Below are 24,688 nucleotides of genomic sequence, written 5' to 3'. Positions count from 1 at the left end.
TACGATTTTTTACGGGTAATGAAGTTCATGGGTTCTGCTACAAAAATATATATGATTAATACTGTTAGAAACGTTTCAACAGGTTTTTAATGACCGTTTTTATATTTACTTGCCGATCACATTAAACGAAAAAATTTCAATAAAAAATTATACATATCATCGTTCAAAGGCAAAATAAACAACCAGTCACGGGCGAAGCTGTGATGGGTCGACTAGTATATTATAATATGTAAGTACATATATACATATATTTTTTGAATTAATAAGCTTCGACAACTGAGATTATTAGCCTCTTAATGTGGTGGAGGGTGCAGTTGGTTTGAACATGCGTATGTGCAGTAAGGATTTGTCACTAAAACCGAAGCGCTCACCCATCCGAAAACTAGTTATGATAATATCGTGTCTACTGTAGTGGAAACGTATATACGATAATACTACAATTTTTTGTTTGATATTGTTATTTTCAGTATCAAGGTTGTTGTGCAAAAACGTTTTAAACTCAAGTATTATAGATATTGGCTTTGATTGTCTGCCCGTGAAATTGTATTGCTCCTCTTGTAGCATAGTTCGCATGCTACAAGTCATTGTATGGCGTTCGAGGCGCAAACAAACAAATAAATAAATCAAAACTACACGCCATAACATTTTTTACTAAACAAACGTTTTTATCGTTTTTATTACTTTTTCAGTTTAAAACGAACAAAGAAGAATAGAGTTTACGAACAACAAGTAGGTAGGTGAAAAGTATTTCACTTTTAAAAATACGATGCAGTGTGAATTAATCGTCGCGTTATTTATTGTCTTGTCGTGTCGTGAAACTACGGGCACGAGGCCTACCTACCTACAACTATAAATATGTGTATTCAAAATTTGAACGATTTGATAAGATATTAATAAATATCCACAAGTCAGTGGTAATGAAAAATATCTGTTTAAAAATAAATGTTGGAATTGCTATAATATAGTCGCGCAAGTCGCATGTGATTTAAATTTTAAATTCGATTCATAAAAAATGAAACATAAAAATCACGCTAATATAATATACGAAGCGTGTACAAGGTTTACACGTTTTCATTGCATAATGTTGTTTGCGAACAGTGTAAATATTTTAGTTTGAATTATTAATTTGTGTTTATGAAAATTGAAACGAAATATTTTGTGCGATGCGGGTATTTTAAAATGGATTTTTGCTCAACTCGATAGAAGTTATATTTTACAATATGATTATAATGTGATTTAATTTTTAAATTATAAATTAAACCTGTGGTAGGTACCTAGTGCGTCTGTGTATTAAGTAAGCTAATCTCTTTAAGTATTTCGTTATGCAACCGAAAATACATGTTTGATGGAATATTGCTTTTAATATTAACACAATTAAAACGTTTATTATTTAAGCTAAACAATAGGTAAATAATTCATTGTTCTTATGTGCTTACTATAAGACACTTAATACGGAGATGAATTCGTCGTTTTTATCCTTTATGTATACTATAAACAGTGATTTGATAAAATATAAAATATCTCACTGTTAAAATCGCTCGACACGTTTAGTTTTTAATACGGAAAATATAGGTAGTATAATATAATAAAATATTTTAATTGTGTGATATTTATAAATATATTTATATGGAGGCATTCCGAATATTATGATAATGTAGATAATACTAAAAAAATAACCGATTGTTTTAAATGGTATGTATATTCTTACAGGAAAGCTTCTACGGCACCACTATTCACAAATCACTCGAGGTCACTTGAATATTATTATGAATGAATGTTAGCACGGTGCATTATGCTCTTATTTGTATTATACAGAGTGTGAATAAGGCACGATCACTGCCATTTTCTTTATATCATTTAAGGAGTGTCATATGGTGATCCAAACATGTTTTTAAAAAAAACTTAAAATCAACCCTTTTGCTGTTAATATTGTTAAGCAGATAAATTTGTTTAAAAAAATGTTGATGTATATTAATCGATATTCGAATCATCAGTTCCTTATTAGTTAGTAAAATTAATATTAGGTACAAAGGATAATAGTTCTTTAAATAACTGTTTTTACAAAAGTAGAAATAGTATTGATTAATATTATTTATATAGGTAAATACCTACTCGATTATTTTTTACAAATTATAAAATATCGATGGATTAATATCAATAACTAAAATGTTCGAGTTGTCATAACCCACAAATCTTCCAAACTCATTATCATAAACCTATTATCCTTAGTACACAAAGTTAAATATCTCAAAAATGACTCGTTTGAATTTCTATTTAGATACATCAACATGTTCAAAAAGTAGTCTGATTAATAATCAACAGTAAAAAATAGTGGTTTTTATTTGGAAAAATAAAGTCACTCGGAACACCTTAAATGGTATAAACATTCTAAATATTTTCAAATTTGAATCTGAATAAATTCATTACTAATGGAAAAATTGGCAGTGAGGATGCTTGGTGAATCACTCTGTATATTATTATTATAATGTATAACTGTATAAGTTCAGTCGTTCGATAATGTCACGTGCAATATAACATGTCACGTGACACCATACTTGCAATTACTTTGCAATATGCTATTATTATTAATTAGCAATATAAACTTTAAATCTCAAATTAATGCATTTTGTAAATATATTTGTTGGCACCAATGTATTATTTCGCTTTAACGATTTCGTAATTATTATGATTCACTCGATACGCAAGATCCACAAACAATTCATATCTCATTAGATTCACAAAAAAATATCGTTTTATTATCGCGATTCAAAACATTGATAATAATTATCACATCGTATTTTCTTAAAGCTATTTAAGTCAAAGCTATATTATATGATCAACGCTATGCTATAATTCTATAAAATACGTACTTTATACATAATAGTATCTGTTATGCAATAGATAATAAAGTTTGGTTTTTTATGTCATGTATATTATAACCTAGAACAATAGCTCAATAGCTCATTTGCCAAGTTTTTTTTACCAATATTTAGCAAAAACCAAAAATTCTTTTTCCAAAAACATCAATAACTCATCGAAATTAATTAAAAATAATTCACTTTATTTGATTACCTATATCGACTTCTAAACGATACCAACATAATATTTCACATAATTTTTAATTGAAATCGATTTCCGAGATGGAATATAATAATATTATGTTTAAATTTATTTATTTAGTATTATTATGATACCCTCCGAAAAGTTTTTTTTTTTTTTGAAATGAGAACATCATATTTTCATTTGTTTTATCATTGAAAAACCAATTATAATGGTTGCTTCTTTTTCGTCAGAATTTATAAATGTTTTAAAAGTAGACGTTTTTAATAATTGAATTACACAAATTGACTAGACGGGTTACTGTCATTAAATTTTGCGTTAGTAGTTTCGTACCTAATGGCTGTTTCAGATGGTTTAGAAGTTTAGGGCAGAACATTATGTTAAAACAATTAGAATAAGCCACGGCAATAAGAAAGTTTACAATGAATTTCTAGAATAGGTTGGTTAGGTGGAAACTTTGTGTGGTACAATTATTGGTTTTTCTTTGGTCCATTAAGGTTCGTGTTATAACTTTGAAGCCAAATAGAAGTACATTTACTGGGATTAATAAACACAAATGTTTTACATAAAATTCTACTAGGAATTTAAGCGTTCTAATACAATTACTGGTGTTAATACCAAGTAGAAGGGAAGCATAGGAAACAAAAAAATCACTGTTATTTAATTTACCACTTTATTTAAGTTGAAACGCAATTAACTGCAGATCATTAATATTCATGCAATTTAAATAATGTAAATTTATAAAATATTTTGTTGTTTTATCATTATCTCAAGAAACCCGAATATTATACAAACACAAAATGGGGAATAGTATAAAGTCGAGGCGCATTTCAAGGTTGAACCTAAATAATTAGGAGCTACCTACCTCCAACAAATGTTCAGGCCCTTTATTTAGTTTTATAGTTGGAAAACATATTGTACAAAAAAGAAAAACGTATGATTAAAATTAACTAGTGGCTCAAGTTAGTAGAGATTACATTTCTGGTTGAAAATCGATCAATTTCGGTAAATATATAAACTCTTTAAATATTTTGTCAATACTGTCTACACTACCTACTAAAGGATTAATATGATGTATAAATTATGATTAAATTAAAAAAAAATTGGTTACGAAATAAATCTTGTTAGTAAAATTAATTATATTTACGATTGAAAATTCAATTATCGTACTTTGCTTAATTTTATTCGGCTTTATCATTATTAAATCTAAAAATATAGCTGTGAGCGAAGAAAAATAAGAATATGATTTCTAAAATATTTCTTTAATTATTATATTTAGCCATCTACTACTTAGCCATATATACCTACCTACGTATCGATGAATTCAATGGAGACGTAAATTTATTAAAATTTATGAACTTTATGTTAAACATATACTATATGACCTTGATCAATTTAGCTATTTTTCCAAACACCGATAAACCAAAGTCAGGAGCGACGTAATGATTTCATGTCATAGGTGCGGTATATCCAGTGTAGTATGTTTCATTTATGTATTAAACTACTTCCGACAGTAATGATAATATTACAATAGCAAGTGCATAAGTGAATAATGCAAGTTGTAGAACTATGACAATAATAATATTATTTGCTTCCGCCATCAGGTGTACCTAGTTGTGCAGGAATCGTGCGATTATTATAAGTTTTGTAAGTTTTCTGTCGGATTAGAAGTTTTGAATTTTCAAGACCTGTGTCTGGTATCTCTGCGCTAGTAATAGATGTACCATGTACCTACTGTTGTACCACCAGCATTGTATACTTGTATGACGTGTGTACCACACGTACGGAAACTAACGACGGAAAACGCGCATTGTTATAATATCATACCATTTGTCCATAAAAAAAATGTAAGTACAGTTTTAATTAACTATTATAAGGTGCACAATACGTCCGTTACCCGATGCGTATGAAAATAATAGTATAAAACAATGGTACACGCGATCCTCGAGAACAATATACGTTAATTTATAAAAGTCTGTAACGTTTTGTTTCGACCCAGCAACAAACGGTTAACGGAGCCGACCGACGGGCAGATAAGGTGTAAATAATAATTTACAAGCGATACGGGTAAATGCGCGCAGCTTTGCGGGTCGGGCACGCGAGGTTCAACCGTGGTTATATCTACCTATACCACGTTAACGGTCAACATGGTATAATATGTATCGGGAGGTAGAAGGTATTATATCGGACCTACGTAATATTATAATATAAGCGTACACACCTTGTCTTTTGTTTTCTTCTTGGACGATCGTTTTTTCGGCGATCTAATGCTGGACTTGAAGTTGCCCTTTCGCGGCAACTTGACGATCCACGACGGCGGCACAATTATATTACTATGTTTACCTGAAACAAATACACACACAAAGCGGTTAACAAAAAGGTATACTCCGGTATAATAATCATCGCGTGGTAGGTAGGTAGGTATACAATAAATATAATATTATGTTTCCTGAAAAATCTCCAAAGGTCGGCCATTTCCGCAGTTCGTTTTACAACCGTCGACATAACAATAAAATATAATATACAAACAATATCGTTTTTCCCTGTGTACATTTCGTGTTTTGTATTTCTCAACGCCCGTGGTTTAACGGTGTAGAGAGGGGGAGGGAAAAACTTGGAAAGTAATGATTATTAACCAGGGATCCGATTTTGTAGCACTAATAAGTGACGGAGCCTTGGTTAACATGGGCAAAAAGTCACATGGGAAATATTATAAGAATGACCTAAAAATTTTAAAATATTATACACTAAAAATATATTTAAATTTTTTTTAATTATATTAATAATTCATAAACTTACAACTAAACTAAAATTAATTCATATAACCTTTGTTCTACTTATTTCATTGAAATATTATAAGATTTATGAAAAAAATACAAATGCAATTAGTTTGATTTACCGCTTGTTTGTTAAAAAAAAAAATAATAATAATAATAATAACGCCAAACCCGGAGGGTTACACTAAAAATCTTAAACGCTTAAAATATATGCAAACATATGTAGTGTAAAATGTTATATTTGATATCCTTGACGCACAATACAAATGCATAGTTTCCTCTGCCATTTTTATCTGTATGCTAAAGTAATAAATTAGAAAGGCTATTGAATTTGAGTCATGGTTTGAACCGCGGGTAATATGATATTGTTTCCAGTCAAAGCGTGCGATTCCGAGTAAACTATTTCAATCGGAGGTTACGAACGGACGTCACATCTTGTGTTTGGAAACAATTAAGTGGCGTTTAAAACAGCCGTTAAGTTTACTTATCTGTCTTTGCCAAGTTTTAGAGTGCTCTTTTCGTTTTATCCTTATTTATTTCTGACCTAATTCAGAAACACGTTAAAATCTTAAACCACTATATTTATATATACCTCAGTACTATTATTTTACAGTTTAATCTCTTACGGTTTTTGAGGATTTATCCGGTTTGTATACACCATATAATATTATAGTTTCATTTGTCTAAAGATATTTTCGCTATAATTGGCTACAGGAGGAAGTCTTGGCGAATGTGTTGAAATAGCGTCCTGCAGCTAGCTCGGTGGACCAATTATTAAAACAAACAAACTCGTTTTCCCCCGTCCCACCCCATTTTCGAATTTACGAATTAAAGTCGGAAGATCACAGTGTCATTAGTCTGAAGCTATATAGACCGTTCACGTTTAAAGCGTTGTATTTTTAGACATACCTGTCATAGTTTCACCCTGACACATAAATGATTTACAATTGTTTCACAAACCAATCGGTGTATGGCATTATGATTTATAAAAACTATCATTATTGTACACTCCTAATTGGATGTTCCTAAATCACGAGTTTTTATTCCAACTATGGACGAATAGAATAATATAACTAATGATGATGGTCGATCTAAAATAAAAAAAAAAACTTATAGAATAAATAATATTATGTATTTATGTATACGTTTTGTATCTAAAATATTTTTAAAAAAAATCGATCTGTAACCTATAAATTGATTTATTTTTTAAAACTAAATTATCATATTGTGTTTGAATATCTCTATATTATTCACTCCATAATCGATTTGCATGATATAGGTGGTTGGTTTTTTGATACAAGTTCGTTGTGGCTAAGTTAACAACAACTACCGAACTATATCCCAAGTAGCGCACACCAAAATGTAAATAATGTAAAAATGTCGGCTCTTGGTTTAATAACGATGAGGTGTTATTACCAGTGGGCAATAGCTGCTATCTTCGTCATGTCGTTCGTGTTAACTCTAATTTGAGTTATACAATTTACTTTATATTATTTTGTTGTGTGCAGATTGTAAATTGCTTTTGTTTTTATTTTTTAAAGAAAGGTAACCGTATGTAAGAAATACGCGTGTCTTATTCGTAAGAGGTTCTTGATAGTTTCATCTTTCCTTTTTAGGCATGGGTCGTATAATGGTTACCTATATATATATCGTATTTTTTTTTATAGCATTAAGTTCTGGTCGGTGTTTTTGGTTTTCAGTTTTTTGCCATTTGAAGTTGAGTATATAAATTGTAAATATTATTTTTTTTGTCTGCGTACGTGTTCTGTGTTTATATGTTTAAGACTGGAGTATTCGTAGAAAAGACAACATTAGACGGCTTTTTCTTTTCTCTTTATACGCCACTGTGGCACAGATACTCATGCTGGTTTTATATTGCACAAACCATACGTCTTTGTCACAAAGTTTGTATGTATTTTATTTAATGATTTTTGATATTTTGTTGGAAAGGGGTTTTTTGTGTTTTAGATGCTTGAAATATAAAATGCGTATTCACTATTATGCTTCAAACCATTTTCAACGTACGACGTGGATCCAAATAATACGACTGGTATGAAAAGTGTTATTAAACTATTTTACGTTATTAAACTCATTGATTATAAATTGGAATTGATAACAAAAATATGCACTTCACGTACATCGAGAGCGTGACATCATATTATATTTTAGATGGATACATATTAGATGAGTAATATGATCGAGACGGAATTAATTGCGCTTGCAAAAATGTGTATAATAATATGTAATGTTTACGATTTGCTTACATCGTAACCGTACTCGATAGTGTATGTATAGGTAAAAAATATGAACCCAAAATAGCTCGTTTATGGTGTCCCTATAGTTGTTGTTGGGAAATCGTCCGCGGAAAGGTTGAATTGTGGATTAGATTTTTTTTTGTTCAATTTTCTCTTCGTAGGTACAACGTAGGTACAACGTGACCAACCGACGCCGTCTGAGAAGGGAAGAATGTGACTTTTACATTACCTCCGTACCCTCAATTCTTCCACGGAACATAATATGAACAGCCTAACTATATACCTACGTTTTCATGCTACATTATTCCCGTCTGTTAATCATCACCACGCATCATAAATAACAATATATAATATTTTTTATTATTTTTATTATTATTTATTATTGATAGTGACCGAATACGAAGGAAAGCAGTTCAATGATAATTATATGAGAGCCCAGATTGTGATTATCTACATGCGTTTGAATACATATCGTTCATGAAGCTTGTACGATTTTATTCAATTGTTCCGCAAATAAGCCGATTGGTTCTTGACACCTTAGATTTAACGACCGATCACGTATATTCACGTATATAATAAACGGATTTAGAAAATAGATGGTCGTGCTACACCTAAATTATAATATTATAGCAATGAATTTATTATGCTAAGGTAAGATTTATTAATATGTTTCCCATCAATTGTTTGAATAATTATATATTTCAAACCTAGTTAAATTACAAACGAACTCGAAGGATTTAATCGGTTTGAAACAATACAAATATTACTACGCAAGTGTGAAATAACAAACAAGAAATGTGTTCAATGAGGTTTAATCAAACTGTCGGGATAATTATAATAACGAAACGTTGTATAATGAATAACTACATACATACAAATTGTAAAAAAAAAAACAATGGTAAACTAAAATATTTACAAATAAATTAATTGATACAATTTACATATGTTCAAAATCAAGTTTAAAAACTCAAAATTCGAAAATCTCCATTGTCTATAAATATTACAACCATAATTTAAAAATAATGTACAGAAATTGCTAGTAAATATGCGTGGAAAATCTCAAGTCTCTACGATTAATCTTTATTTAATTACAATAAAAATACAAAATCCGTTTTTTTTAAATTTATTTTTTTGGTTTTCCCGATTATTTTGAAAAGTACTGGAAAAATGTCTTCATCGATCCAATTTTTTTCCGTAAACCACACTCAATATTGAAAGAAAACTGTAGCAATTTTTCCTGATTTTTACATTTGATACAAAAAATAAATAAATATTATTCACTAAGAATCTACTCAGAATAATTTAAAAATAAATTTTTCTCCCTATATGTTCTGTAGACGGGGGACACGAAAATCGAGTGGTGGCCGACGACGTAACATGACTTTGCACCGTCTGTTGCCACCCACAAGATTGAACAGTAATGAATATTATAGTGTATAAAACACAAAATTATCAACAAAAAATCAAACTAATTATTTTCTATATTATTTGGCAAATGTTTACCATTTAAAATGTGTGTGGATGTACACAAAAAAAGAAAATTATTAGAGGCGTGGTAAATTGTAGACGAGGTGGGTCGGTCATTCAAGTTATTATTAACTGCCAATTTCCATATTCCATTTTGTTTGGCGTTATCGAGCATAATATACATATATATATAATAATATAGTCTCGCGAGTTTCAAATAGACCGAATGGTTGAAATTAAATTATGACGGGATAACTTTGATAAAGTGTATCGCTCCACGATAGCGTTATAGTTCCGTATCGTGATACAATTAGAAGATTTTTTTTCAGTTACTGAACCCCCTTCAAATAAATGCCTTTCTGTTACTGTTCAGATTCTGATCGAAATTACTGTTCCAGACAATAGCAATAATAGCACAATATAATAACAAAATGTTGGTCGACTTCATTCGTTACAGAAAAAATATTGTAAAAATACTACATACACAGGGTAGAAATTATTTATTAACTTCGTACGTTGAAATTAAGAACATTTCTATAGAGACGTAATTATATTTGTATTGATCAATTACAATATTGTTAGCAAGATAAACACGAACGTGGATAAGCAGGTCATAAGCAATAAAACGTATTGGAGTAATTGTTTAGTTGAAGACCACTGTTGTGTGAATGGTTTTTCACAGTAATTTTTTTACAACCATCTTCAAATAAATTTCAACAGATTCTCCGATGTGCCCATTATAATATAATATGCCAATATACGCATATATTTTTATTATTTTTTATTCATTATTTTTCCATACACCGGAAATTGCTCAAAAGTTATTTATATCTCATGATATCGATCCTTCGTTGGTGTTTCGACCACTATCGGTTTTTTTTTGTTCACTGAAACCCAGTAATGGATTATTAAAAAAAAAAAAATCACATACTTCCGCTCTGATTATTTTTTAATACCGTTTTAAAGTCTACAGAACAGAGGAAAAATGTATTTAACGTGCATATATTTTCATCCACTCGACTCAAGCTAGTATAAAAATTTAAACATGTTATTATATTTACTTAATATGAAAAACGACCGAAACATGACTAACTTTATGGTACTTAATTCTTATGTTCAAAACCAATTACTCCTTTGGCTATGAAAAAGATGCAGAGTCGCGGACCAATTTAATTTAAAATTCTTTAGACGGTATTTATTAATCAGTTTATACATTTTCAACGTTTGAACTTTTTATTTAATTTACGAATTTGAATCAATTATAACATTTTATTTATATCCCGCGTTCTATTTTAAATCTGAAATGGGATATTATAGTTGGTAGGTATATTAAATTATGATTTTATAGTCATAACTAGAGCGCGGATTTCTATGCAATTCCATATTTTTTTCCTTTTAATATTTTTGGATTTTTGTCAGTTATCTCCACGAATCATCATAATTTGAAGCTAATGGTGAAATTTTTTTTTGCATATTTCTGCATATTTAAAGGTTATTGCATATTTTTGCATATTTTGGCAAAATTCAAAATTTATTGCATATTGAAGCGAAAATTTAAAAAAAATGTATAAAATAATATTTTGTCAAGTAGAAAAATTAAAACTAAATTTCATAGTCACTAAATAATAATTTATATATATTATATTTATTTATAACATTAAAGATAAATAAATAATCGATTACGACGTAAACTTAATCGCTTTTGCTGTGTCGGTCGGTTATCGATATACCACTGGGCACTAGGTTACATCGTTTGACGTTGTCTGTAAATAGTGAATATGCCGAAACTTGAAATGCATATGATTATTAATTTAAATAATAAATACAATTTTTAAAATAAATTAAGTTGTTCAGAAAATTTCCTAAATTTTTTTTTTTTAGGCGTTAAAGTTATTATTATTATAAGTTTTATTGTACATTTTAAATAAATAAAAAATTCTTGCATATTTTTTACATATTTTCATGATTTTTACTGCATATTATATGGCATATTTCGATACTTTTAAGTGCATAAAAATCCACGCTCTAGTCATAACGAAATGTGTTCATAAAAATGACTCATTAAAAATATAGAAATGTCACTTTAAAAAAAATAATATAGTATATCACCTATTCACCTCGTATGGTTTGGTGCCACGCTGGTATTATTATTGTGAATATATTTATATGTGCGTAATGGGGGCCACTCAGAGAGTGTATTACTTCCGATAACACATGGCTTCAACGGTATTGATAAATAAAAACGACTAGACAGCGTCCGACCAAATTAGCGCTAGGTAAAATAATAATATTATAATATTGACAACATGAAATTAATATAATAGTAATAATAATATGATGATGACGGCGCATCATGTAGGCAATTTAGCACCATCAGAGCCCGCGGCTGTCATGCAAGCAGAAAACCCTGATGGATCATTATTACATTTTATACTGCGGCTGTAATTTTTTTTGAGAATTTCGATGTATCTAAACCAAAATCGAGATCTACAAACGAGTAGTATCGTCGTTTCGTAGTTATTGAATATTATGTATTAACGCGTTGGCTACCAGACCAACTATTTTCAAAAAACCATCGTGTGTACCATTTGAGAGTCACTGATGTCACTCAAAATATGGATTTTCTTAGTGTACCAATTTAAATTTCAAAGAACATTCTCTGTGTACCAAGTCGATATCTTTAAAACTAAAAATCTTACAAAAAAATGTTCGATATAAATTATTTTTAAATAACATTTAAATCACGATTAGGTATATAATATTTTGTTCAGTGAGAAGCACCGATGGTACTCTTGGTAGTATGGTACCTAATAATATCAGTGGTGTAGACATGATTTATGAAAAGGGGAGGGGTAAAAAACGATAAAGCTAAATGGGAGGGAAAAATTTGAAAATCCCCCTCTCAAAACTTTTTACTTATGTAGTAAAATGTTTAACAATAAGGAACAATGAATATAATTTGGATTGATTCAAAATTCACATCAAACACAATATGGAGGATTATCCACTGTAAAGCCAATGGGAGGGGATCTGACCACCACATTCCCCCTTGTATACGCCACTGGTTAATATAGGTATGTGTATTGTACGTTCACGGTGTTCTTATTAACGGCTTAAACTTTTTTTTTTATTAGCGATATGCTGATATCTAGTCAAAAATAAACAAGTTTTATAAACAATTCATTGATGATAAATATTATATTATATCGTATTTTTAATGATACCAGGCGATGATTAAATGATAACGATAATATATTTTAATATAATGTTTGTTCTGGTGTGTGAGAGTCATTGGTGATATATGGTGATATCCTGCGTGGATCATATAATGATAACACAATCATAGACATATTAAGAAAGTCTATGTGCTATAAGCCATTTAATATAGGAGTTGTGTAGCAATTTACAATTATTGAGTGCAATAATTATTTAGAAAAGCTGTTTGATTTTATCAGTGTGACCACGTAAAAAGGAAAATATCCGAGAGTCACCCGCTACTCACATGGTAGTATGGTACAGAGATAATGACGATCTGTGAGTCACGAGTGACTCTCGGTACATAATCAGAAAAATTATTTCTGGTACATAATGGCATAAATGGTGTAAAGCACTCGTGATACTTATAAACTATTTGCTTGAAATTTGAATGTGACATCAACATTCAACATTTTCAAAAAAATACATACTGTATAATTTTAAGTAAAAAAAGTATGTTAATTTGAAAATATAAGTTTGTTTCACCACAAGACACTCCGCAAGTGGTATGAAAAATCACAAGTATTCGAAAACAGTGTTTACTTTATTTAATATACATAATTAACACTGAATTATCTATGCTGCGATTTCACGTTGAAAAATAATCAAAAAAAAAAAAACCAATAGATAAAAAGCAATTTTTTTTTGACTCGTAAACAATAAAGTGATCGAGAGAAAGTGTATGGTGTTTTGTAATTTATTTCGCTTCCGCAAAGCGCATGTATTTTATGCATACAAATTCATGTGGTAAAAATATGAATTTAAATTTAAAAAAAACCGATATTTACTTGTACGTTTGCAGTGAATAAAAACACATAAGGTAAAAATAAAATATCCGATTAAACACAATGCATAACTATATTCTGAACATCATAACTAAAATTGGTACTAATAACAATATACAATATCTGATTGATATAAAATTAAATAAATAATTTAATATAAAAATAAAAATTGCCTACCATAGCTCGCACAAAACCGAGTCAATAATTTTGTATTTATAGCAATATTTGACCTAATACTGTCGTGTGTCACAATACAATACGAGACGCGTTGAAGAGTAAACATAACATTACCGAATGTTTGTAAATAAAATAAATCATAACAAACGAAGAGTTTTCCACGCGAGTGTAAAATTATAAGTCTAAAGGTGTAGTAAAATACTAAAGCGTAATATAATTTTTGTTTTATTCATCAGAAAATCGTCCGGTGTCCGTTTTCCACGCTATTCGTATTTCAGCTGGTCTTCATCGGACGCTCGACTTAACAATAATCTAATTTACTCGTATTATTTCGACTCGACCAATTATTATTAGTAATGCGTGCAATAAAGGCGTGCCTACCTAGGCACTCGGATAAACGTAGATAAATACGCTTTTTTTTCTAAACTGTATTGTACGGTCATGAAAGTTGAATTTCTATCACCCACTACGCGTACATCACGTTTCTAATAGAAGGTCGTGATAATAATGAACATTATTAGGTTTCGAGAAAGACGTTCGCTATTGTTTTGAAGAGCGTCCAATTATATATACCTAGGCCGTTGTTTGAAGCGCGCAAGCGTGTTTAACTTCCATTAACTCGAACATCGTATACCATCCGTCTTTATAATATTATATAATATTCTTATATTGCTATATATTGTGTTTTGGCGCTTGCGTTTTATTTTTCCAAATACGTTTGTTTGTTTTAATAATATCACATCTGTACAACGTTTCTAATAATTGCCCCGTCACCATATATAGCCATTATCTGTGTGTGTTCCTATATATAAGATGTGACCTGGTTGGAAATTGCGTACTATCCGATTGGATGTGACTGGCTGTCCCCCTCGAGGAGCGGTGGTTATATTAGATGACAGCTAATTGTATATAATATGTTTATCGTCCGCCTCTAGTGAAATCATATTATTATATTTAAGTAGGTAGTATTATTATAGGTCAATAATATTGATATTAAATTATCAACGTTCATATCAAGTGAAAATATAATGTAAGTAACGGAAATTTAATATAAAAATAATTGTTCTATGCTGAAGGTAATATATTATATAATAATATTATACAGTAACGATTTAATTAAATAATATTATATCTGTTTTTAAATGCAAATATTTGAATAAATTGCATTTAAAAAATAATGTACACACTGTTCAGACTTATGACGAAAACGTTATTTACAAAATATAATGTCGATGAAATAATATGAACACACATTTTTGTAAACTATAGTTGTTTATAGTGAGTACACGACTGTGGCTATAATAATATATTTTATTATATTGAGTCGAGTGTTACTGCTGGGTAGCTACTCCCCTCACGCTTTCAAAGTCAACTGTATAATCCAGCTCATAGTATGCTATTACAGATTGTACTATTACAGATTGTATATTTCAAATAAACGTTAAAATATATATTATATTGAAAATTGGTCGTTTTGTCTAGTACATTTATGTTATTCAATGATTAACAAATGATGTGCCTATTTTTTCGATTTGAATTGATTGAAACGAAAATAGAAGAAAGTTAATATTATTAGGGATTATGCTAAATATTATTATAAATTATAATTTATTTGATTCTTCTTCCCGTATCTCGCATGACCGCATGATAGCTCTGCAGAATAATTATGCTATAACATAGGAAACTATATGGTGTAATATATTAATATAATATAATATATATAATCTTAATATATTAACCTACCCGTGAATCCCATTGATAAATTCAAGTCTTTAAATACCTATAATCTATATATACGGTTATTCGGTCTCAGAGATTAAGTTGATAAATCAATTTATTATTCATGTCACATTTTGGGTGGGTAAAAAATGTACTGCTCACCTAAAGAACAAGGTTCGTTCATTTTCGTGTCGTTGAAACAAGCGGTCTTGTTGTGGACGCTAAGCTTGCACCAGGAGCACGTGAGCGCTATGATCTCCTTGGAACTGAACGACAGTACCGACTGGAACGCCTGTCGACAAGACGAAAACCGGTGTATTATTTGACGTGCGTAAATAATCGTTACGACCGGTTTAAGGGACCGATGAGGACCAACAGTGACGTCACAACATTATATAATATACGCACCTTTCCGCATTGCGAGCACTTGTCCTTTTGCGTCCTCCTGTGCATCCAATGGTGTTTGACCGTTTTGTGTTCCCTGTACTGTCGCACGCCGTCGTCCTTGAAGCTCGACTTGCACTTGGCCGCTTCCGGCAGATTTCCCAGACATTCCGAGTGCACGATTATGCGGCAACCCGAACATTTCAGGCGGACTCCGTGTTTCTGGGAAAAGAAAAAACGAAAACCGTCACATTATTGACACGTTATAATAATAATATTGTTAGCCGGTCGTGATATGGTATAGTCTGGTATACCTATACCTACTTGTTGAGTGATATTGTAATATTATATAGAAATAATAATAATATTACATTGTTGTGATAATATCGCGAAAAAAAATTGTCACGCCAACAGATCGGCTGCTGTGAGGAAAAATCGTCAGCAGCGTTCTTTAATGATAATCTTAGTCAATTTTTCTAATTAATTTACATTTAAAAAAATGTTTTTCTGGACGATAATGACCGATGATGTGTTTATAATATCCTTCTCACTTTCTTATACCACACCTACACTATGGGAAGAGAGCGACGTATTCGATTCAAATATTAGAGACCTATATTATGAGACTGGATATAGTATACCCAATATAAAATTGGATTTAAAATAGTTGGCTATTGCGTTCAAGGGTTAGACCGATCAGTTGTTCTTGAGTATAAATAATTATTGCTATTCAACTGCAAGAATCGATGTAAAACGAACATAATATTATAGTTTTCAACGTTTGATTTCTGTGTTATTACAATAAAGAACAGACAAAATTCGCCTTGATCGGTTCGTACAATAACATCTCGACGTACTCACCTTTTTTTTTTTATTTAGATAATAAAAATCTAGATTCGCGTTGTGCCAGTTTTTTAAACGCTGTGTTTGATTACCGCATCAAAACTTCTAACGACCGAAACTCGGTTAATCAACGGTCAGAGTCGTCATCGGATATTACATAATATTATACCTAGGTACTGAATAACTGCTTGGGTGGTTTCCATCAGGGCAAGTTTGTAGAAATTGCGTTTGAACGAACGATATTAAAAATATATTGTGGTGTGCTCGGGCGACCTTTTTTAATATTATGCTGTAGTAGGTATATGGGTGTTTGTGCGTCTTTTTATCAATGGATTTTTCCTCTCATTTTAACAGATTATCGGGATTGTCCGTAAATTATACGGCTATGATTAAAAATACATCTGTTTTTTTTAAACTTTTTTTTATTAAATCACGAATCGTTTTTAAAAATCGTATTATTTAAATTATTAATCTACATTGTTTTTTGGTTCATCGAAAACGAAATTTCCGTTTTTAAATGGATAGCTCCGCTAAACACGTAATGTTCGATCAAAACTCATTGTGTATTCCATGTTGTTATGTAAAAACATTGTCAATTTTTAAAACCAAATTTGGTAAACTATACAATTTATTACTACAAATAAATATTACTAATAACACTGATATAACGACTTCACGTTTCCAATAGTCATTTACAACTATTGATATTTGTTAGTTCACTGTTAAATTATTGTACAACCATAAAATTTGATAAATCTATAGATATTAGTCAATATTTCCGGTCACGAAATAAAACGTCCTCTCGGCCAAGGCCGGAATCTGACTTTTTGCGCGCCGGGTAAGGTGCATGTCTACCAGCGTTTAATATATTATGAACGGTAATTTATTTACGATAAACACATATAATAATTTTTAGATTCCTACTGTACAATTTTACGCACATTTGAACAACTTGTGTCAGGGGGTAGGTGTCCTCGCTACCACTCTCCGCTATGTGCAGCCTCGCTTTCGACAAACCCATCATAAGAATCTCTAGCAAACTCATTCATGCCATTCTCTGGAAGAATAACAATAGGTAATAATTCGATAAAACGATGATTATTGTTAAGTTTCCGTCGCAACGTATCAACTAGCTACCTATCCTAACCTTAACTATACCTATGCTGTAATACGATCGAGCCTTCGGGCCTACTTCCGGCCATACGAAAAAAAAATAAAAAACACAATCGAGCACTCGACGACGACAAGGCGCATCTCGCCGCATGCAGGATCCGTGACGGGATGACGTCAGGGGACGACGAGGATCGACTCGCGTGGAGGCGTAGGATCTCTCACGCGACAGAAACCCCCACGGAGGAGGGGGTGCAAGCACGCGGAGCCGTGTCGGCACGCGGACGGAGTACGGAATTAATCAATATTGACGGCCGTTAAGTCGTACACCCCGCGCCGTCGGACCACAGCGAGAAAATGCATTTACAGTCGTTGCATACCCACACCCACACCTACACCCACACCCACACGTGACATTATAATACTATGTTATATGTATATATGGCACACTGCTGTGTAGGTTATTTAATGAATTTAGCTCGTTACGCACATCAGACGATGTTTAGTACAAGGCGCCGCGCGCCGTCCCGGCGATCGTTAAATTATGTCTACGCATGCTAATACGACCGCGGTATGATATCATAAAAAAAATATTCTAGAAAGTGTGTCGGCAGTGGTGATGGTGGTGGCAGCTATTTCCCCGGAGTTATGTGCTGAGGGGTGCGTCTCATCCCCGAACACGGGTATCACGCACCGCCAAGAAAATACCAAGGCCGCGGCTGCGGCCTTAATAATTATAATATTGTTGCTACGCGCCTCAAACACAACCCCCCCCCCCCCCACTCTAACACGGTCCCTTGTGTTAAATAATATAAAGTTTGTACGACGACAATGCGTAGGTAGTCACAACACTCGGATGATACCACGAGTGCGGCGCTGTTATATTATGTTATTATTATCACTATTGAATAATATTATAATTTATAATAATTAATAAATATAATAATAATAATATGTTAATGGAAACTTTTATATTTAGTAATATTTCAGTGAACGGCCAGTCATCAACAAAAAAAAATAATGAATTGATGAAGTTAATGACATATTTCTTAGCCATTTAAAAATATAATGTCTAACTTTTCCGGGTGGCAGTGATAAAATATTCGTATTGATATATTATTATCTAATCATTGGTATGAATTTCTACGAATTTACATTCATATGTTCTAAAAAATAAAAATAATAATTAATTATAATAAAAATTTCAATATCAATGCCATGGTGTAGCGTGCTTGTTTTCCAATTTCAATAAAAATAGATATTTTTAGAAAAAAATTTTTTTTTGTGATAAATCATTTATTAGGTAATAATAATATTATCATTCACATGGGATCTAGAAAAGTGGGTCCAAATCCTGTCTAAACCTTGTCGAAGGACAATTCATTAATAATACAATATTTCATGTAAGTACCTACCGGCTACTTAAATTTGAATAAGTTTTTTATTTTTTTACCAAAATTAAATTATATTAACTTAGTTCATCAATAAATAAACATTTGTATCAATAGAAATAGTTTTTTTTTAATTATAGACGTCAATAATTCTCATGTAAAAGTATCAATTTTATCTGTGACCATCCCAACAGAAAAAACAACTATTTATTTTAAGTGAGTGTAGTAATTTATTATTAAAATTATTATTTGTTGGTAACATGGTAACACAAATACACAACAATATAACATTAAGGTATTGTTGTATAATTATAATTTTTTAAAAATGTGTAAAATCATGATATTATACTACATATTTTATGACAAAGAACGATAAAAACCCTATATTTTTGACTAGCAGTTCTTTTTTTAATTTCGTGAATGTGCACCTATTACATTATGATCAATATCATACGATACGCATTATATTTCTTTACAACGATGAACCAATGACTACGAGCAAATTATATTACAAAAACTAAAATATGATTTAGCTTTTGAATAATATTATAATATTATGTTCACGCTTTTAATTAACATAGATATTCAATATCAATATTCAACGTATCATAAATATCTATAAGTAAAATAAAATTTAAAAATTCTCCTCTCTCCCCTTAAATCCACCACTGATTTTGTCGTTGGTACGTAATACTATAGCCAAAAAAGTTCTAAATATTTTATTATTCAGACGAGGTCTGAGCGTTTGCAAACATATTATTATGCTTGATGTATATTATTACGTGAGTGGGGGGGACGTCTCAGTCGTTACTCTTGACACCACAATGGGTGATGATAATATTTCCGTTCGTTTTCGTAAATCCAAAAAGTTTTGGTTCGTTTCTCTCATACGAAATGCATTATCGTGAACCTATAAGACAGACAGCCATTTGCATATCATATTAAGTTTCATTCCGTGTCGGTATACGCACGTTATAGTATGACTGTGTACAATATTTTTTTGTATACCTATCACATATACATAATATAATGGCGTCGGCACGATCAGATAGCTTGTGTATACGATATAGTTGTTAAATCGACCGATTTTGAAGAGCAAAAATTATCGAAAAAAAAAAAAACAATGTAACCATCAAAGTCTTTGCGCATTAGGTCAGACGTTTTGTTATTTTATTCGGATACCTGCGATGCAGTCTTATATTATTATAATATAAAAAAATGTTTTGGTATATTAATTTAATGTGTCGCGATGTCGGAGACTAGAACTAAACCGTTGTTAACGTTGCCAGATTTTTAACGAACTAGTCATTCTGGTCACGATTTTTATTCGGTCGGGGACATGTTTATACATTTTAAAATAAATGACAAACGCGACGTCTGCAGACACGCCAGTCGGGCGCGAATACAACTTTTCCAATATAAGACAATTATACGCATACTTTATGTACACCGCAGCTACCTACAAGTTACAACATTACCAGACAGAAGAATAACACCGAATAAGTCTTTTTAGACACAAGTCAACGATTACGAAAAGGATGCGTCCGACGTATATTACACACTATATTAAATTATATTATGAGTAGGTATACAACACGGTAGGTGTCCAAAGATTTATGTCTCGTTGGCATGCGTTTGGCTTTTAGAAATACGAGTGCACCGGGGCGGATGAAAGCAATATTAAACAATAATTTTTCTTGAAAAAATATCAATAAATCATATTTTATTGTAATTATTATTTTTTATAAACGTGCAGTTGACATAATCGTGTACCGTGCAGATGACCAACTCCTGAAACGTGTATATTATGCAAGGCTGCAGCACCAATTATATAAAAAAAGAAACATTAGTTAAAAATCTTCTATGCAATAAAAAACAATTGTTGTTTTATGTAAAAAATGATAAGTTTAAAATTTAAAGGTTCGGTGTAGAAAAAAAAAATAAAAATAAAATTGTTTAAATTTAAATTTAAAAACCAACCAAAGACAACAGTTCAATAATATTGTTCATCGTTATGTAATAAGTAGTAACTAATATTTAGGTTTATTAGAGCAGTTCCACGGCTTTGTGAATGGCGTTGACTTTTATCTATATCGTAGGTAGAAATCAAAATTAAAATCGTAAAAATGTAAAGGTTTAATTAGTAATATTTTAAATAGAAATAAAAGAATAATTATATTTAATTACAAATCAGATCAGCCTATGAGAGTACCATTAAAACAATATTGTGCAATACTGTAAATATTATAAAATCAATTATTTTAGCAAAATTGAAATTAAAACTAAAAAATGTAATTTTTATTTTAAGGATTGCCTACAGTATTATGTGGCGTGTTGTGAATACACTTCATATTATGTAATAACATGTTAATTTATTTTCGAACAAACCACTGTGAACATATTTTGTCTTGTGTGTTTGTACACTATTTTTATCACATTCATATTAAATTTAAATAATAATTTCAAATAAATTACTGGACAAGGTAATATTATTATGTCGCTTAAGAACAACGTGGGTAATAATCTAATAAGTCACACTGTAAAATATGTTTAAAGTTAAGATAATAAATAAAATATACATAATTATATGCTACTATCGGTTTTATTTTATGTGGTCAATGCGAATGCAAACATTCGTCCTATCGCCTGCAGTGGGTCAGTCATCTGAGGAAACTTATGGGAAACTCTTTGTGCCAATATAATAATGTTATAGTACAGTCAAAACTGTACTGTGGCTGGCAGGGTGCGATACGATGACACACTATCGTAGGACAGCCACTCGATCGCGAGTTTTAAATCCAGATCGAGTGGTTTTCGAGATGAAAATATTATTATATAATATACCTACATAATATTTCGCAGTTTTAAACTGTCGCGCATAACGATTTCCGTGTGTCAATTAAATAAACTGAGGGAACCTACCTATATATTATTATTATTATTATTATTATTATTATGTACCTGCGTAGAAAATATATTGCGTTCGTGTAAAGGTGTTTCGCTCAACGCCACCAACCGCGGTAATGGTAATATATATTGTTACCCGTATATATATATAACTACCCACTTGTTGTAACACACGGAGCATTGTTCGCGGGTGATAATATTTCATAGTTATATTTGACGCGTGACGTGCACGGAGAATAAAGAGTAGGTAAAACGCGTAGATACAATATTGTGTTCTCGTTTGATACGCTATAACGGTATTTACAATGCGGTGCGTGCGTTGTAATAATATTGTTTACGAGAGTAATAATGTAACAATAATAATATTATGATTTCTTTTCCACTTCGCCAAAATATCATACAGAAAAATAATTATATTGTAATCGAGGAAAAAAAAATCATAAATTTTTGACGTTTAAATTTAGTTGACATTATAATATATTTTAAGCCAGTCAGTGTCTTATCCAATACGCCTAGTTGTGTAATAAAATGCTATTTGTTTAAAGGTATTGTTCATTAAACGTTAAAACCGGTAATTCAATATGTATTGGGTTTAATACCTTGGTAAAACAATTATCTGAAGTTTTAAAAATGAGCGTTTTTTGTATTTTTACTTTTAAAATATTCATTTACATTTTAATATATTTAATATTATTTAATTAATCGTAAAACTGGAGATTATAACATCAAGGTGGTGACAAATCATATTATAACCGCGGTTATTTGTGTGTATATGTATACTTACATAATATTATATTTTTAAAATATTTTATTAACATATTTTAGTAAAATATTCTATAATAAGTCACTCGCATGTGATTTTATTACCGTGGGATTTAAATTGTATTTATTTTCCTGTGTTTTTTATTTGTTGTGCTTTTTTATACCTATAACCATGGTAGTCACTGGCGACGGAGTTTATACTTATCGCGGTGCAATAGCGTTGTGATATTATTTGAGGGGCGTAACTGACTATTCCGGTAAATTTCACCGCAATAATAATACGATAATATTCATATTCATACGTATCGGTGTATAATTTATAGTAATAATGATGTGATCGAACGTCGATTTTTCTGGAGCATTAAACATGATGATAATATATTATTATTATCCATATATCCCGCGTAATGTTGAATATAATAAGTAATAAGTAATAATACTTAGGGCCGGTCACAAAGTAATATTATAAACTAGTTGATCCCGTGCACTTCGTTTCCCGTTAAATGTTCCAACTCCATATGACTCAAACTTTGATCAATTCGTTATTAATATTCGGTGTATGGTGTTCAAAATCTATCTTAACTTTTCTGTTGCCTAGTAATGACGTAGTAAATAATAAAATAATAACTGTTTTACGTGAGTTTTTTTATGTAAGTTGATCATCTCCGGTTTTCCTCTTTTTGAGAATATATATCGTGATATTATATGTTTAATAATAAATTGTTGATTAATATTATTATTATAGAAAGATTGGTGATTTATTTTTTCTAAAAAAATGAATTGTTACTGTTATTTTGTTGCTATGGCAATTATAAATTATAATTTGACCTTTAATTGGCCACTCTTTATTTTTCTTTTATGAATTTACACTTCTGACTCCCTGGTGATCGTTAAAAAATACCTAGGCCATTTTTGACTTCAGACTGATACTTATGAGGTCAAACTGAATATCTATGTTGAATTTCAAGAAAATCTGAGTAGTAGTTTTCAAGAAACTGCGTTATTTGAGAAATGGCCACTTTTTTTTATTATATATGTCGCATCCACATAGTGAAACCACTCATTTCATGAACTGGATATCCAGATAGTGAAATTTGTCCAGATCGTGAATTTTGACGAAAATACAGTATATGGACATCCATTTCATGAAATGGACATTACCTATTTTGTGTACTTTGTGTAATTGTTGTAAAACAAAATTTTTATGTTATGTAGTAATAAATAATTATATTATATCATAGTATAGTAAAGTATAGTCAATTATATTCAATAAATTATATCATATTACATTATTTTATTATTTTATTTTTCATAAACCATACGTACCTATATTATATTTTATAAACAACAGTGTAACTAAATTAAGTGTTATAAAAAATTCATGAATTTAACTATAATTATAATATTTAACTACCTATATTTCTCTATTGTTTTATTAACAAAATAATTAACTGATTAACTTAAACATACCTTAAACGGCTTAGCTTAAACTATACCTATACATATTTTCCTTATTATTTATTTTTCATGACGATTGATTATGACATCGACTGATACATTGCATATTATTTTTAAAACAAGCACACCTACTTGATTGGCAAGGATTTTTTGCCTTATGTCTAGGGCGACCATGTACGATATCGTGTTATATACCACATTCTGGCCAAAGGTCTTTAAGTTCGTAGATTACTGAATTTACAAATCCACGGCCATTGTCACTCTATAATATTTTTGGACAATAGCAATGCAAGCGCATAGTACTGTGTTATACACAAACACTCACTAAATGTATTTTT

General features: G+C 30.6%; 1 protein-coding gene across 2 annotated transcripts in view; it reads right to left on the bottom strand.

The window, feature by feature from the left end:
• Positions 1–4,262: 4,262 nt before the first annotated feature.
• The window catches only part of LOC115034312 (eye-specific diacylglycerol kinase-like), a 148,872-nt gene continuing 128,446 nt past the window's right edge, over positions 4,263–24,688 (bottom strand). For both annotated transcript variants that reach the window (XM_029490885.1, XM_029490886.1), the window contains exons 5-7: positions 15,904–16,101; positions 15,658–15,787; positions 4,263–5,403 (exon numbers count right to left, since the gene is read on the bottom strand). In XM_029490885.1, coding sequence (XP_029346745.1) covers positions 5,261–5,403; positions 15,658–15,787; positions 15,904–16,101 — 471 coding nt within the window. In that variant the 3' untranslated portion in view covers positions 4,263–5,260. The remainder of the gene's footprint in view (positions 5,404–15,657; positions 15,788–15,903; positions 16,102–24,688) is intronic.

Source organism: Acyrthosiphon pisum, chromosome A2, assembly GCF_005508785.2.
Source record: "Acyrthosiphon pisum isolate AL4f chromosome A2, pea_aphid_22Mar2018_4r6ur, whole genome shotgun sequence".
Classification (NCBI taxonomy): domain Eukaryota; kingdom Metazoa; phylum Arthropoda; class Insecta; order Hemiptera; family Aphididae; genus Acyrthosiphon; species Acyrthosiphon pisum.
Note: the sequence above shows the minus strand (reverse complement) of the source record. Positions and strands in the feature narration are given on the sequence as shown.